This window comes from Salvelinus alpinus, chromosome 20 (assembly GCF_045679555.1).
Source record: "Salvelinus alpinus chromosome 20, SLU_Salpinus.1, whole genome shotgun sequence".
Taxonomy (NCBI): domain Eukaryota; kingdom Metazoa; phylum Chordata; class Actinopteri; order Salmoniformes; family Salmonidae; genus Salvelinus; species Salvelinus alpinus.
This window is the reverse complement of record NC_092105.1, coordinates 13,517,222-13,530,007: the sequence shown is the minus strand read 5'-3', so window position 1 is coordinate 13,530,007 and position 12,786 is coordinate 13,517,222. Positions and strand designations below refer to the sequence as shown.

General features: G+C 42.9%; 1 protein-coding gene across 1 annotated transcript in view; it reads right to left on the bottom strand.

Moving 5' to 3' along the window:
- The window catches only part of LOC139547141 (amine oxidase [flavin-containing]), a 73,380-nt gene extending 71,846 nt beyond the window's left edge, over nucleotides 1–1,534 (bottom strand). Inside the window, exon 1 of the mRNA XM_071356187.1 lies at nucleotides 1,354–1,534. Coding sequence (XP_071212288.1) covers nucleotides 1,354–1,405 — 52 coding nt within the window. The 5' untranslated portion in view covers nucleotides 1,406–1,534. The remainder of the gene's footprint in view (nucleotides 1–1,353) is intronic.
- Between the last annotated feature and the right edge of the window lie 11,252 nt (nucleotides 1,535–12,786).

The window sequence follows — 12,786 nt, the reverse complement described above, 5'->3', positions numbered from 1 at the left end:
TTGTAAGAAATTGAAATAGATACTGGAGACTAGTATAACAACATTCCAACATAGGCTATCCTTTGTACAAAATGAACCCACCCTCTCTTTGTCCTTAGGCACATGCCGATCTCATTAGATACTAACCTCAGACACACACACACCCCACTCAGGACAGGCCCCTGAAACATCATTTAGACATACACATTCTTTCCAAGGGTGTGACTCAAGACAAAGAACTATGTCAAGAGCCAATGGAACGTCGACACCTGGTCCGAACAGGACCACTCACGACCAAGATTGACCAAGAGGAAGGCCAGACGACAAGACCACCTACTTTGCTAGTTGCCTATATAATTTGAATGTACTGTTTAGAGCGGTCTCTTCTCCGACGATTTCATAAGAATCTGACAGAAAGGGGCCGTGCACGTTTTTACCTGATATCTTTACACTTGAATAAAACGGCCTTATTATAAAATTATCCACCTCGTCCTATGTCTCCACTTGATCTCCTGTCTCCAGTAAACGTATTATCAACAACATCTACATTTTAGCTGACGCTCTTACCCAGAGCGATTTAAAGGAGAAATTAGGGTTAAATTAGTTTACTCTAGCGCATTTCGACGGATTGTTTTAACCAAATCGGCTCAGGTATTCTATCCAGCAACCTTTCAGTTACTGGCCCAACGCTCTTAACCGCTATTCAAATATTATATATGTTTGGGCTTCTTGCAGTCAATTTGCCGTCAACAAATGATTAGAGGATTATGTTCCAGCTTCCTGACCATCCTCTCAAGAACAAATCAGACCGTGACTGAATCTAGTTGATGATCCCTAGCCTACTTCATGTTCATGTGCATAAAGCAACAACAAAACATAGCAGGTACAAAGATAAGCCAGTTGTTGTATTGTAAGCAATATAGTTTATAATAGAGCAATATTATATTATAATATTGTGGTCCAATATGTTGCATTTGAACACTCCTTCCTATGAGGATACATTTTATCAGGGGATTCAGCATCACGGAGGAAGGAGATTGTCTATGTGCAAAGCAAATGAACTGAAACTGCACAGTAAGACCATAATAAGCATAACGTCTATTCAATTATGATTCAAAAACAGAGCATGGTTATTGCAGCCTATATTGCATTACAATAACAGCGCACGTTTCGTTTCAGACGTGTCGGCTACAATGTTGAAAATATGTCTATGCAACAGTTGGCTACTTACATAAAGCGAAGTGGCTGAGATTCGTGCAATATCACCCTGAGTTTCTATCAATTCCTTGCCTCGCGTACTATTGTAATATTCCCACTAGTCTATTTGCTAAATGCAGAAACATCTTTGGAAGCGTTTCTTTAAATTGCACGTACCTGATATTCCTCCTCCGATAACTATAACGTCGTATGTGTTCTGTGCTGTCATGGTGTTGTTGTGCCGCTCTCTCTCTCTCTTTCTCCCACAGTCACTGTCTATCTCTCGCTCTCTACCAGCGCTGCCTGCAGTTCGCTCGCCTTGCTCGATGGTGCATAACGCCACGAGGACAGAGGATCGCATCTGTATTAAAAGCGGCGGAGACAGGCCCACTTTAGCCGACTCCGCCTACGGGTTGTAGCCTACATGATTCTGTTGTGATATGACAGGTGAGAGGCATAATAATTGCTCCTTGTCCTAGAAAGACACCGCTCATTGCCTCCAATAAAACAATAGGCTACTACTTACTGTATGATATGATTTGGACATTGTACATGTAGACAGACAGACAGACAGACAATTACAGTAGTCTATCTATCTGTCTACCTGTACAGGCTAATGGTGGCCTAAACTGAAAATCCTGTTTTTTGTGTCAAACGGTTTTGTTATATTTCAGTCTTCTGTGATGTATATAAAGTGTAATATTGGGATGCAAACTGAAAATGTAATACATTTCAACTCTATATCTGACATGGTACAGGTGCCTTTTTTTTTTTAAAGCCGATAACCATGTGTGTGAGGTGTAGACTTTAGTTTCAAAGTAGATTTGTTTTAGACTATCAAGAATCACTCTGTGTGACCCTGATTTAGCCCACTGCAGTAAAAGTCTAGTTCTATGTAAACAAAAAAAAATATGTCTATTTTTCTGCATATCTAAGCATATCGCTTGAGCTGTCTATATCCTCCTGACTAGAGTTAATTTTTTTAAAGAAACTAAATATGTTTCTCTTCATCTCTGCTCAAATCTGGGTAAAATGTTAAAAGTCATGTGAGTGTTATCCAGTACATTTAGTTATTTATTGCTTTTCTAAAGTCGACCAACCTTGCCAGCAGCCATGCTGCCTAAGATAGATACATAAGCTAGCTACTCTAACTTGATTGATAGCCTGAAATGGCTTCTGGGTAGCTAGATATCAGGTTGGGAGATTGGGAACCCACAGTATCTGAGAGCTAGCTAAAGCCAACTTCATAAAATTGCTAGGTGGCTAATAGTATTACAGAGAAGCAACAACAAAAAAACAATTGTAAAAAAAAAAAAAAAACTGGATAAATCTGAGGAGGCACGTGCCTCTGTGCCCCCGATGGGCATGACGCCTCGGGGGTCCAACCTCCAGCTAACTGAGCCTATTCCTCTAGCCCTGGCCCTTCAGTGACTCTAGATCTCTGGGTTAACTACTGGGCAGCTATTCTGGTCATTGTGTCTGGGTAAACCACCACAAATATACACACACATACACACACGCTGAACACTTCCAGTGGAGGTTCCCCTAGACCCCCAGCCCCTCAACCCCCTAAACCCTCTCAACCCCCCTCGACCCCCTCAACCCCACTGACCTAGAGAGAGTGGACAGTGATGTACTAGTGTGGAGCTTTACTAGCTTAACCCATATGGGATCTAACTCGGATTATAGGATTAACCACAATATACCCATTATGAATCATATACTACACCCTTCTGGACACTCACTAGGGACACAGATCTCAGTCTACACACTCTCTATATACTACAGTGCTCTATACCGCATAGCATTCTCATTGATATCCTCCATGTAAGACTAGATTCGTATGGTGGTAAGGCAAGGTCCCCAGACACCTCAAGTAGGTGTTAACCAATGCCTTTCCCATATCTGTGTTTGATATGTCACAGCGGTTGACTTGGGCAGGAGCTGAGTACCAGCACCTCTGATATGTCCCAATGCTTGACTTGTTACAGATGCACAACTATCATACCCTCAAGACACACAAACCTCTCACCATTACAATTATATATTTTTTTGGGGGGGGGTGATATTTATGTAACTTTCTCACTCATCATTATTCATGATTAATTCGGATTATTCGTAATCATGGTAGCATCCACATTCATCTAGAAGTGTTTAGAAACATATTCTATTCTTATTTAAGGTAAAAGTGACTCCAAAATGACACTACATTCTTTACCACCATTTTTCATGAGTTAGTGTCTTTCGTTTTTTCTACCATAAATTTTTCCAATAGCGGATTTTTAGAAACACTTAAAATAAGGGCTGTTTTTCGCGTAGGCTTACCCTGGCGTGACATTTAGACAACCGTGTAAATCTCTCTAGGAAAAGGTTACTAAATAAGAACAAGTAGCGACACAGTCTGAGAGTAGGGAGAAAGCTAGCATAGGATTGTTCAAATTTTGCAACCAGTCTATGTTCAGATGTTTAAGTGTCAAGTTTAAATGTTGGACGTGCACAATCAGCTGGCAGATCCAAAGGTTAGGGGTCAAAATTGGCCAGGGAGGGTATGTGTTAGGTTTAGACATAGGGTTGCAAAAACTGCTGGCTGTACAGGATATCCACTGCCTAAAATGTTTTGTATGCTGTGCCCTTAATGTTTTAACACCGACGCATACAGTAGGCCTAAACACCAACCCATACAGTAAGCCTAAATACCAACACATACAGTAGGCCTAAACACCAACCCATACAGTAAGCCTAAATACCAACACATACAGTAGGCCTAAACACCAACCTATACAGTAAGCCTAAATACCAACACAGATAGTAGGCCTAAACACCAACCCATACAGTAAGCCTAAATACCAACACATACAGTAGGCCTAAATACCAACACATACAGTAGGCCTAAACACCAACCCATACAGTAAGCCTAAATACCAACACAGATAGTAGGCCTAAACACCAACCTATACAGTAAGCCTAAATACCAACACATACAGTAGGCCTAAACACCAACCTATACAGTAAGCCTAAATACCAACACATACAGTAGGCCTAAACACCAACCCATACAGTAAGCCTAAATACCAACACATACAGTAGGCCTAAACACCAACCTATACAGTAAGCCTAAATACCAACACAGATAGTAGGCCTAAACACCAACCCATACAGTAAGCCTAAATACCAACACATACAGTAGGCCTAAATACCAACACATACAGTAGGCCTAAACACCAACCCATACAGTAAGCCTAAATACCAACACATACAGTAGGCCTAAACACCAACCTATACAGTAAGCCTAAATACCAACACATACAGTAGGCCTAAACACCAACCTATACAGTAAGCCTAAATACCAACACAGATAGTAGGCCTAAACACCAACCCATACAGTAAGCCTAAATACCAACACATACAGTAGGCCTAAATACCAACACATACAGTAGGCCTAAATATACTGTATTTGGCAGTTGGTTTAGTATGCCTAAATTTACTGTATTTGGCAGTTGGTTTAGTATGCCTAAATTTACTGTATTTGGCAGTTGGTTTAGTATGCCTAAATATACTGTATTTGGCAGTTGGTTTAGTATGCCTAAATATACTGTATTTGGCAGTTGGTTTAGTAGGCCTAAATATACTGTATTTGGCAGTTGGTTAGTAGGCCTAAATATACTGTATTTGGCAGTTGGTTTAGTATGCCTAAATATACTGTATTTGGCAGTTGGTTTAGTATGCCTAAATATACTGTATTTGGCAGTTGGTTTAGTATGCCTAAATATACTGTATTTGGCAGTTGGTTTAGTAGGCCTAAATATACTGTATTTGGCAGTTGGTTTAGTAGGCCATATTTCACACTGTCATCAATGTTTTTGACAATATCTCTAATCACATGCTTTTCTGTCTCTGGGATCTGTTTAGATTGTTCTTTGAGATTCTGACCCTGTCGTCCTCCCCCCATCGGAGATTATGCATGTGTAACAGGCACTGCTCCTTACAATCAGGCAGTTGCATTGCTCTTCCAGACGGCATACTTCTCTCAGCTCAGTGTGCCAGTTGTGCCTCCTGTTTCTATGTTGTACAAAGGAATGGTTGGACTGTTGCCGGGTCTGTCTGTGCTGAAGGTGGAAGAGACCTACAGGGATTTCCAAATGTTGGACAAACCACTGGTGACCTTTTCCCATCAACCCTGATGGGTTGATAGCACAACGATGTCATCACACCAACCATCGTTCTTGACAAGCTCTCTAACTGAATATCCAATAGAGACAGAAAGCAAAAATATAATTTTATTAAATAGTTTGGAGTATGGCCTCGTCTTTCAGGAATGATGTGGTAATAATGTAGTGTCAGATTAACACTACCATAACCATTACCATCTAACACTACCATAACCATTACCATCTAACACTACCATAATTACCTCGTCCCGTCTCTGTAAACGGACCCATTACGCCTACAGCTATCCTCTCATAAGGTCTGCTTGTGACAGAACTCGTCATGGGTGCTCTGGGGGCTGGACCCTGTAACTTGTAAGCAGTGCAGCTTTTACACCACTGCTTTATGGCTCTCTGTCAGCCTGGCCAATAAAATCTCGCTCTAATTTTACTGGTGAGTTGTTCAACATTTAAATGGCCTCCTGTTCTATCATTGTGGATAAAGGTAAGTATCTCATATACGCGCTCATCTGGAACAAGCCCTCTCTAGATGGTGTTGTCTGTCTCATAGTTCTGACTCTTAAGGAATAACACTCCATTCTTCACATGTAATGCCCCCCACACTTGTTTGAAAGGCCTGAACTTTGGCTCCAATTGCAACTCCACATGGAGCTCTGCTCTACCCTCTTTTTTCCATGTCTTTAACTGGGAGGCCACTGGGTCTCTATCCTGTGCTTCCAAAAGGAAAGCTGCATTTTTGGGTACTGCCTGGCTTGTCTGAGCTCCAACTACAGGCTCAATAGTGACATCCTGAGGCTTGTTTACGACGGCTCTCAGATTGATAATGGCCTCCTGTGAGACGGCTGTGTCCACACTCTCTGACTGTGTGTGTCGGCGTGACACACCTTCCGCATTACTGTGCAGTGTCACTGGCCTGTGGACGATATCATAGTCAAACTGATCCAGTTTTTCTAACCATCTAGCCAACTGTTCCTCAGGTTATTTTGAAGTTACTCAGCCACCTCAGTGAGCTGTGATCAGTTCAGAATGTAGAAATTTCCTCCCCAGCAAAAAGTGTCTGAAATGTTTAACTTTTTAGTGATGGGGGCAGTATTCGGAAATTCGGATGAATGACATGCCCAAAGTAAACTGCCTGTTACTCAGGCCCAGAAGCTAGGATATGCATAGACTTGGTAGCATTGGATAGAAAACACTCTGAAGTTTCTAAAACTGTTAGCATAATGTCTGTGAGTATAATAGAACTGATATGGCAGGCAAAAACCTGAGGAAAATCCATCCAAGAAGTGGAATTGTTTTGATGTGAGTGGTTTTCCATTGAATGCCTATTGACTATGTAATGGGTTAGGGCCTAGATTGTAGTTCCTATGGCTTCCACTAGATGTCAACAGTCTTTAGACATGGTTTCAGGCTTGTTTTCTGAAAAATGAAGAAAATGAGACCTTTAGGTCAGGGGACTGGGGAATCATGCAGTACTGGTTTGTGCGCGTGACTGTGTGCGCGCTCTTCGTTGTTTTTCCTTTCTATTGAATACGCTATTGTCCGGTTTAAATATTATTGATTATTTAGATAATTAACACCCTGAGGATTAGTTATAAACATCGTTTGACATGTTTCGACGAACTTTACCGGTACTATTAGGATGTATTCGTCTGCATGTTTTGACCGCCTTTGAGCCAGTGGATTACTGAACAAAACGCGCCAACAAAAAATAGATTTTGGCATATAAAGAAGGACTTTATCGAACAAAAGGACCATTTATTATGTAGCTGGGACCCTTGTGATTGCAACCAGATGGAGATCTTCAAAGGTAAGCGATTTATTTTATTGCTATTTCTGACTTTCGTGACTCCTCTGCTTGGTTGGAAAATGTTTGTATGCTTTTGTGTGCGGGGCGCTGTCCTCAGATATTCGCATGTTATGCTTTCGCCGTAAAGCCTTTTTGAAATCTGACAAAGCGGCTGGATTAACAAGAAGTTAATCTTTTAACCAATGTATAACACTTGTATTTTCATGAATGTTTATTATTACTGTTTCTGTAATTTGAATTTGGCACTCTGCAATTTCACCGGATGTTGTCGTGGTGGGTCGCTAGCGGGAAGCCTTGGCCAAAGAGGTTTTACGAAACACTACCACAGCAAGAAGCTTCTTCTTGGTAGTTGAGTACCTCCTCTCCTGTTTTGACCGTGGCTGACTGGCACATGCTACTGTACTACTCTCGCTCTCTCTACCCTCGTGTTTCTGGGATAGGACTGCCCCTATGCCTGTGTCATATGTGTCAGTATCCATTATGAAATCTAGATTTGGATCTGGGAAAGCCAGTACGGAGGATGTGGTAAACTTGTACTTTAATTCATTAAAGGCAACTTCACACGCTGTGTTCCACTAAAACATTTTCCCCTTATCTGTCAATCTGTACAAAGGCTCCGCCGTAGCTGCAAAATCTGGTATGAACCTCCTGAAGTATGATGCCTCTGTCAGTGACTTGGGGCTAGGCCATGACCTGACTGTCTCTGTTTTCATGGGGTCAGTGGACACTCCCTCAGCCGAGATGATGTGTCCCAGGTAGCTCATCTGCGACCTGAACAAATGGCTTCACCTTAATTAAATCCTGCCTGCTCCAATCTTCTGAAAACCTTGTCTAAACGCTTCACATGCTCTTGGAATGCATGACCAAACACTATGATGTCGTCTAAATACACCAAACATGTTGTCCACTGTAAATCAGCCAAAACCAGGTGCATGAGACGCTGGAAGCTGCTTGGAAAATTTGTCAAACCAAACTGGAATTTGAAAAGCCCTCTCTTCGTTGCAGTTTTGCAACGATCCTCTGGGCGCATCTCGATTTGCCAGTACCCACTGAGCACCGGCAAGCAAGTCCAAGGTCTCATCGATCCTAGGAAGTGGATAAGCATCATTAACAGTGTTCTCGCTTAACCTTCTGTAATCCGCACAGAACCTTATTGAGCGGTCCTTCTTTCTTACTAACACCACTGGTGCTGGCTATGGACTGCTGGATGGGTTAACTACTCCCCTATCTAACATGTCCTGCAAATGCTTGTCAAACTCTGCTTGCAAATGAACAGGCACCCGCCTCAATGCCTGTTTGATAGGCCTGGTGTCCCCTGTGTCAATCCTATGATGGCCTAGTTTTGTGCAGCCCGAGTCAAAATCATCAGTACAAAACATTCCCACATACCTCACCACCATTTCCTTTACAGCTCTCAGCTGCAATCTACTGTTGAAGTCGGAAGTTTACATACACCTTAGCCAAATACATTTAAACTCAGTTGTTCACAATTCCTGACATTTAATCCTAGTAAAAATTCCGTCTTAGGTCAGTCAGGATCACCATTTTATTTTAAGAATGTGAAATGTCCGATTAATTGTAGAGAGAATGATTTATTTCAGCTTTTATTTATTTCATCACATTCCCAGTTGGTCAGAAGTTTACATACACTCAATTAGTATTTGGTAACATTGCCTTTAAATTGTTTAACTTGGGTCAAACGTTTTGGGTAGCATTCCACAAGCTTCCCACAATAAGTTGGGTGAATTTTGGCCCATTCCTCCTGACAGAGCTGGTGTAACTGAGTCAGGTTTGTAGGTATCCTTGCTCACACACGCTTTTCCAGTTCTGCCCACAAATTTTCTAAAGGATTGAGGTCAGGGCTTTGTGATGGCCACTCCAATACCTTGACTTGACCTTAGCCATTTTGCCACAACTTTGGAAGTATGCTTGGGGTCGTTGTCCATTTGGAAGGACTATTTGCGACCAGGCTTTTAACTTCCTGACTGATGTCTTGAGATGTTGCTTCAATATATCCACATCATTTTCCTGCCTCCTGATGCCATCTATTTTGTGAAGTGCACCAGTCCCTCCTGCAGCAAAGCACCCCACAACATGATGCTGCCACCCCCGTGCCTTACGGTTGGGATGGTGTTCTTCGGCTTGCAAGCCTCCCCCTTTTTCCTCCAAACATAACAATGGTCATTATGGCCAAACAGTTTTATTTTTGTTTCATGAGACCAGAGGACATTTCCCCAAAAAGTACGAGCTTTGTCCCCATGTGTAGTTGCAAACCGTAGTCTGGCTTTTTTATGGTGGTTTTGGAGCAGTGGCTTCTTCCTTGCTGAGAGGCCTTTCAGGTTATGTCAATATAGCACTCGTTTTACTGTGGATATAGATACTTTCGTACCGGTTTCCTCCAGCATCTTCACAAGGTCCTTTGCTGTTGTTCTGGGATTGATTTGCACTCTTCGCATCAAGGTACGTTCATCTCTAGGAGACAGAACGCACCTCCTTTCTGAGCGGTATGATGGCTACGTGGTCCCATGGTGTTTATACTTGGATATTATTGTTTGTACAGATGAACGTGGTACCTTCAGGTGTTTGGAAATTGCTCCCAAGGATGAACCAGACTTGTGGAGGTCTAAAAACAAATTCTGACGTCTTGGCTGATTTCTTTTGATTTTCCCATGATGTCAAGCAAAGAGGGACTGAGTTTAAAGGTAGGCCTTGAAATACATCCACAGGTACACCTCCAATTGACTCAAATTATGTCAATTAGCCTATCAGAAGCTTCTAAAGCCATGACATAATTTTCTGGAATTTTCCAAGCTGTTTAAAGGCACAGTCAACTTAGTGTAAGTAAACGTCTGACCCACTAGAATTGTGATACAGTCAATTATAAGTGAAATAATCTGTCTGTAAACAATTGTTGGAAAAATGACTTGTGTGATGCACAAAGTAAATGTCCTAACCGACTTGCCAAAACTATAGTTTGTTAACAAGAAATTTGTGGAGTGGTTGAAAAACGAGTTTCAATGACTCGAAACTAAGTGTATATAAACTTCCGACTCTAACTGTATGTCCAGCTCTTGCATTAACTGTTCTTCGTCCCACTTTGCTGTGGTGGGAGAGTACAGCAGCTGGTTAGAATCCTGTAGGCTAGCAATGATAGTGTCTTCATTACCCTTCTCCCAGATAGAGAAACCCCACAGTTCAGTGCCCTCCCTCGGTAACTGTGATTCCGGAGTTACATTCATCACACAAACTGGCAGTTTCTCCTTCACTGAGCTGCCAACACTACATGCTACCAACAGGTTACTTGTGTCAGTGACTTCAACACATGGCTCAAGAAGACCCTCAGTTTTGTCATTGTTTACTGTCCCCTCAACTTTACCAGTTATAAACATTTCACTTCTGGAGGGGATAATCGTGTCATTAATCACCACCACTTTACACACTCCCCCTGCCCTCCCCTGAAAATCAACGGAATCTTCTTCCCCTAAACACAATTTTTTTTATTTTTTTTATTTCACCTTTATTTAACCAGGTAGGCTAGTTGAGAACAAGTTCTCATTTGCAACTGCGACCTGGCCAAGATAAAGCATAGCAGTGTGAACAGACAACACAGAGTTACACATGGAGTAAACAATAAACAAGTCAATAACATGGTAGAAAAAAAAGAGAATCTATATACAATGTGTGCAAAAGGCATGAGGTAGGCAATAAATCGAATAATTACAATTTAGCAGATTAACACTGGAGTGATAAATCATCAGATGATCATGTGCAGGAAGAGATACTGGTGTGCAAAAGAGCAGAAAAGTAAATAAATAAAAGCAGTATGGGGGGTGAGGTAGGTAAATTGGGTGGGTAGTTTACAGATGGACTATGTACAGCTGCAGCGATCGGTTAGCTGCTCGGATAGCAGATTTTTAAAGTTGTTGAGGGAGATAAAAGTCTCCAACTTCAGAGATTTTTGCAATTCGTTCCAGTCGCAGGCAGCAGAGAACTGGAAGGAAAGGCGTCCAAATGAGGTTTTAGCTTTAGGGATGATCAGTGAGATACACCTGCTGGAGCGCGTGCTGCGGGTGGGTGTAGCCATCGTGACCAGTGAACTGAGATAAGGCGGCACTTTACCTAGCATAGCCTTGTAGATGACCTGGAGCCAGTGGGTCTGACGACGAACATGTAGCGAGGGCCAGCCGACTAGGGCATACAGGTCGCAGTGGTGGGTCGTATAAGGTGCTTTAGTAACAAAACGAATGGCACTGTGATAAACTGCATCCAGTTTGCTGAGTAGAGTATTGGAAGCTATTTTGTAGATGACATCGCCGAAGTCGAGGATCGGTAGGATAGTCAGTTTTACTAGGGTAAGTTTGGCGGCGTGAGTGAAGGAGGCTTTGTTGCGGAATAGAAAGCCGATTCTTGATTTGATTTTGGATTGGAGATGTTTGATATGAGTCTGGAAGGAGAGTTTGCAGTCTAGCCAGACACCTAGGTACTTATAGATGTCCACATATTCTAGGTCGGAACCGTCCAGGGTGGTGATGCTAGTCGGGCGTGCGGGTGCAGGCAGCGAACGGTTGAAAAGCATGCATTTGGTTTTACTAGCGTTTAAGAGCAGTTGGAGGCCACGGAAGGAGTGTTGTATGGCATTGAAGCTCGTTTGGAGGTTAGATAGCACAGTGTCCAAGGAAGGGCCGGAAGTATATAGAATGGTGTCGTCTGCGTAGAGGTGGATCAGGGAATCGCCCGCAGCAAGAGCAACATCATTGATGTATACAGAGAAAAGAGTCGGCCCGAGAATTGAACCCTGTGGTACCCCCATAGAGACTGCCAGAGGACCGGACAACATGCCCTCCGATTTGACACACTGAACTCTGTCTGCAAAGTAGTTGGTGAACCAGGCAAGGCAGTCATTAGAAAAACCGAGGCTACTGAGTCTGCCGATAAGAATATGGTGATTGACAGAGTCGAAAGCCTTGGCCAGGTCGATGAAGACGGCTGCACAGTAATGTCTTTTATCGATGGCGGTTATGATATCGTTTAGTACCTTGAGCGTGGCTGAGGTGCACCTGTGACCGGCTCGGAAACCGGATTGCACAGCGGAGAAGGTACGGTGGGATTCGAGATGGTCAGTGATCTGTTTGTTGACTTGGCTTTCGAAGACCTTAGATAGGCAGGGCAGGATGGATATAGGTCTGTAACAGTTTGGGTCCAGGGTGTCTCCCCCTTTGAAGAGGGGGATGACCGCGGCAGCTTTCCAATCCTTGGGGATCTCAGATGATACGAAGGAGAGGTTGAACAGGCTGGTAATAGGGGGTGCGACAATGGCGGCGGACAGTTTCAGAAATAGGGGGTCCAGATTGTCAAGCCCAGCTGATTTGTATGGGTCCAGGTTTTCCAGCTCTTTCAGAACATCTGCTATCTGGATATGGGTAAAGGAGAAGCTGGGGAGGCTTGGGCGAGTAGCAGCGGGGGGGGCGGGGCTGTTGGCCAAGGTTGGAGTCGCCAGGAGGAAGGCATGGCCAGCCATTGAGAAATGTTTGTTGAAGTTTTCGATTATCACGGACTTATCAGTGGTGATCGTGTTACCTAGCCTCAGTGCAGTGGGCAGCTGGGAGGAGGTGCTCTTGTTTTCCATGGACTTTACAG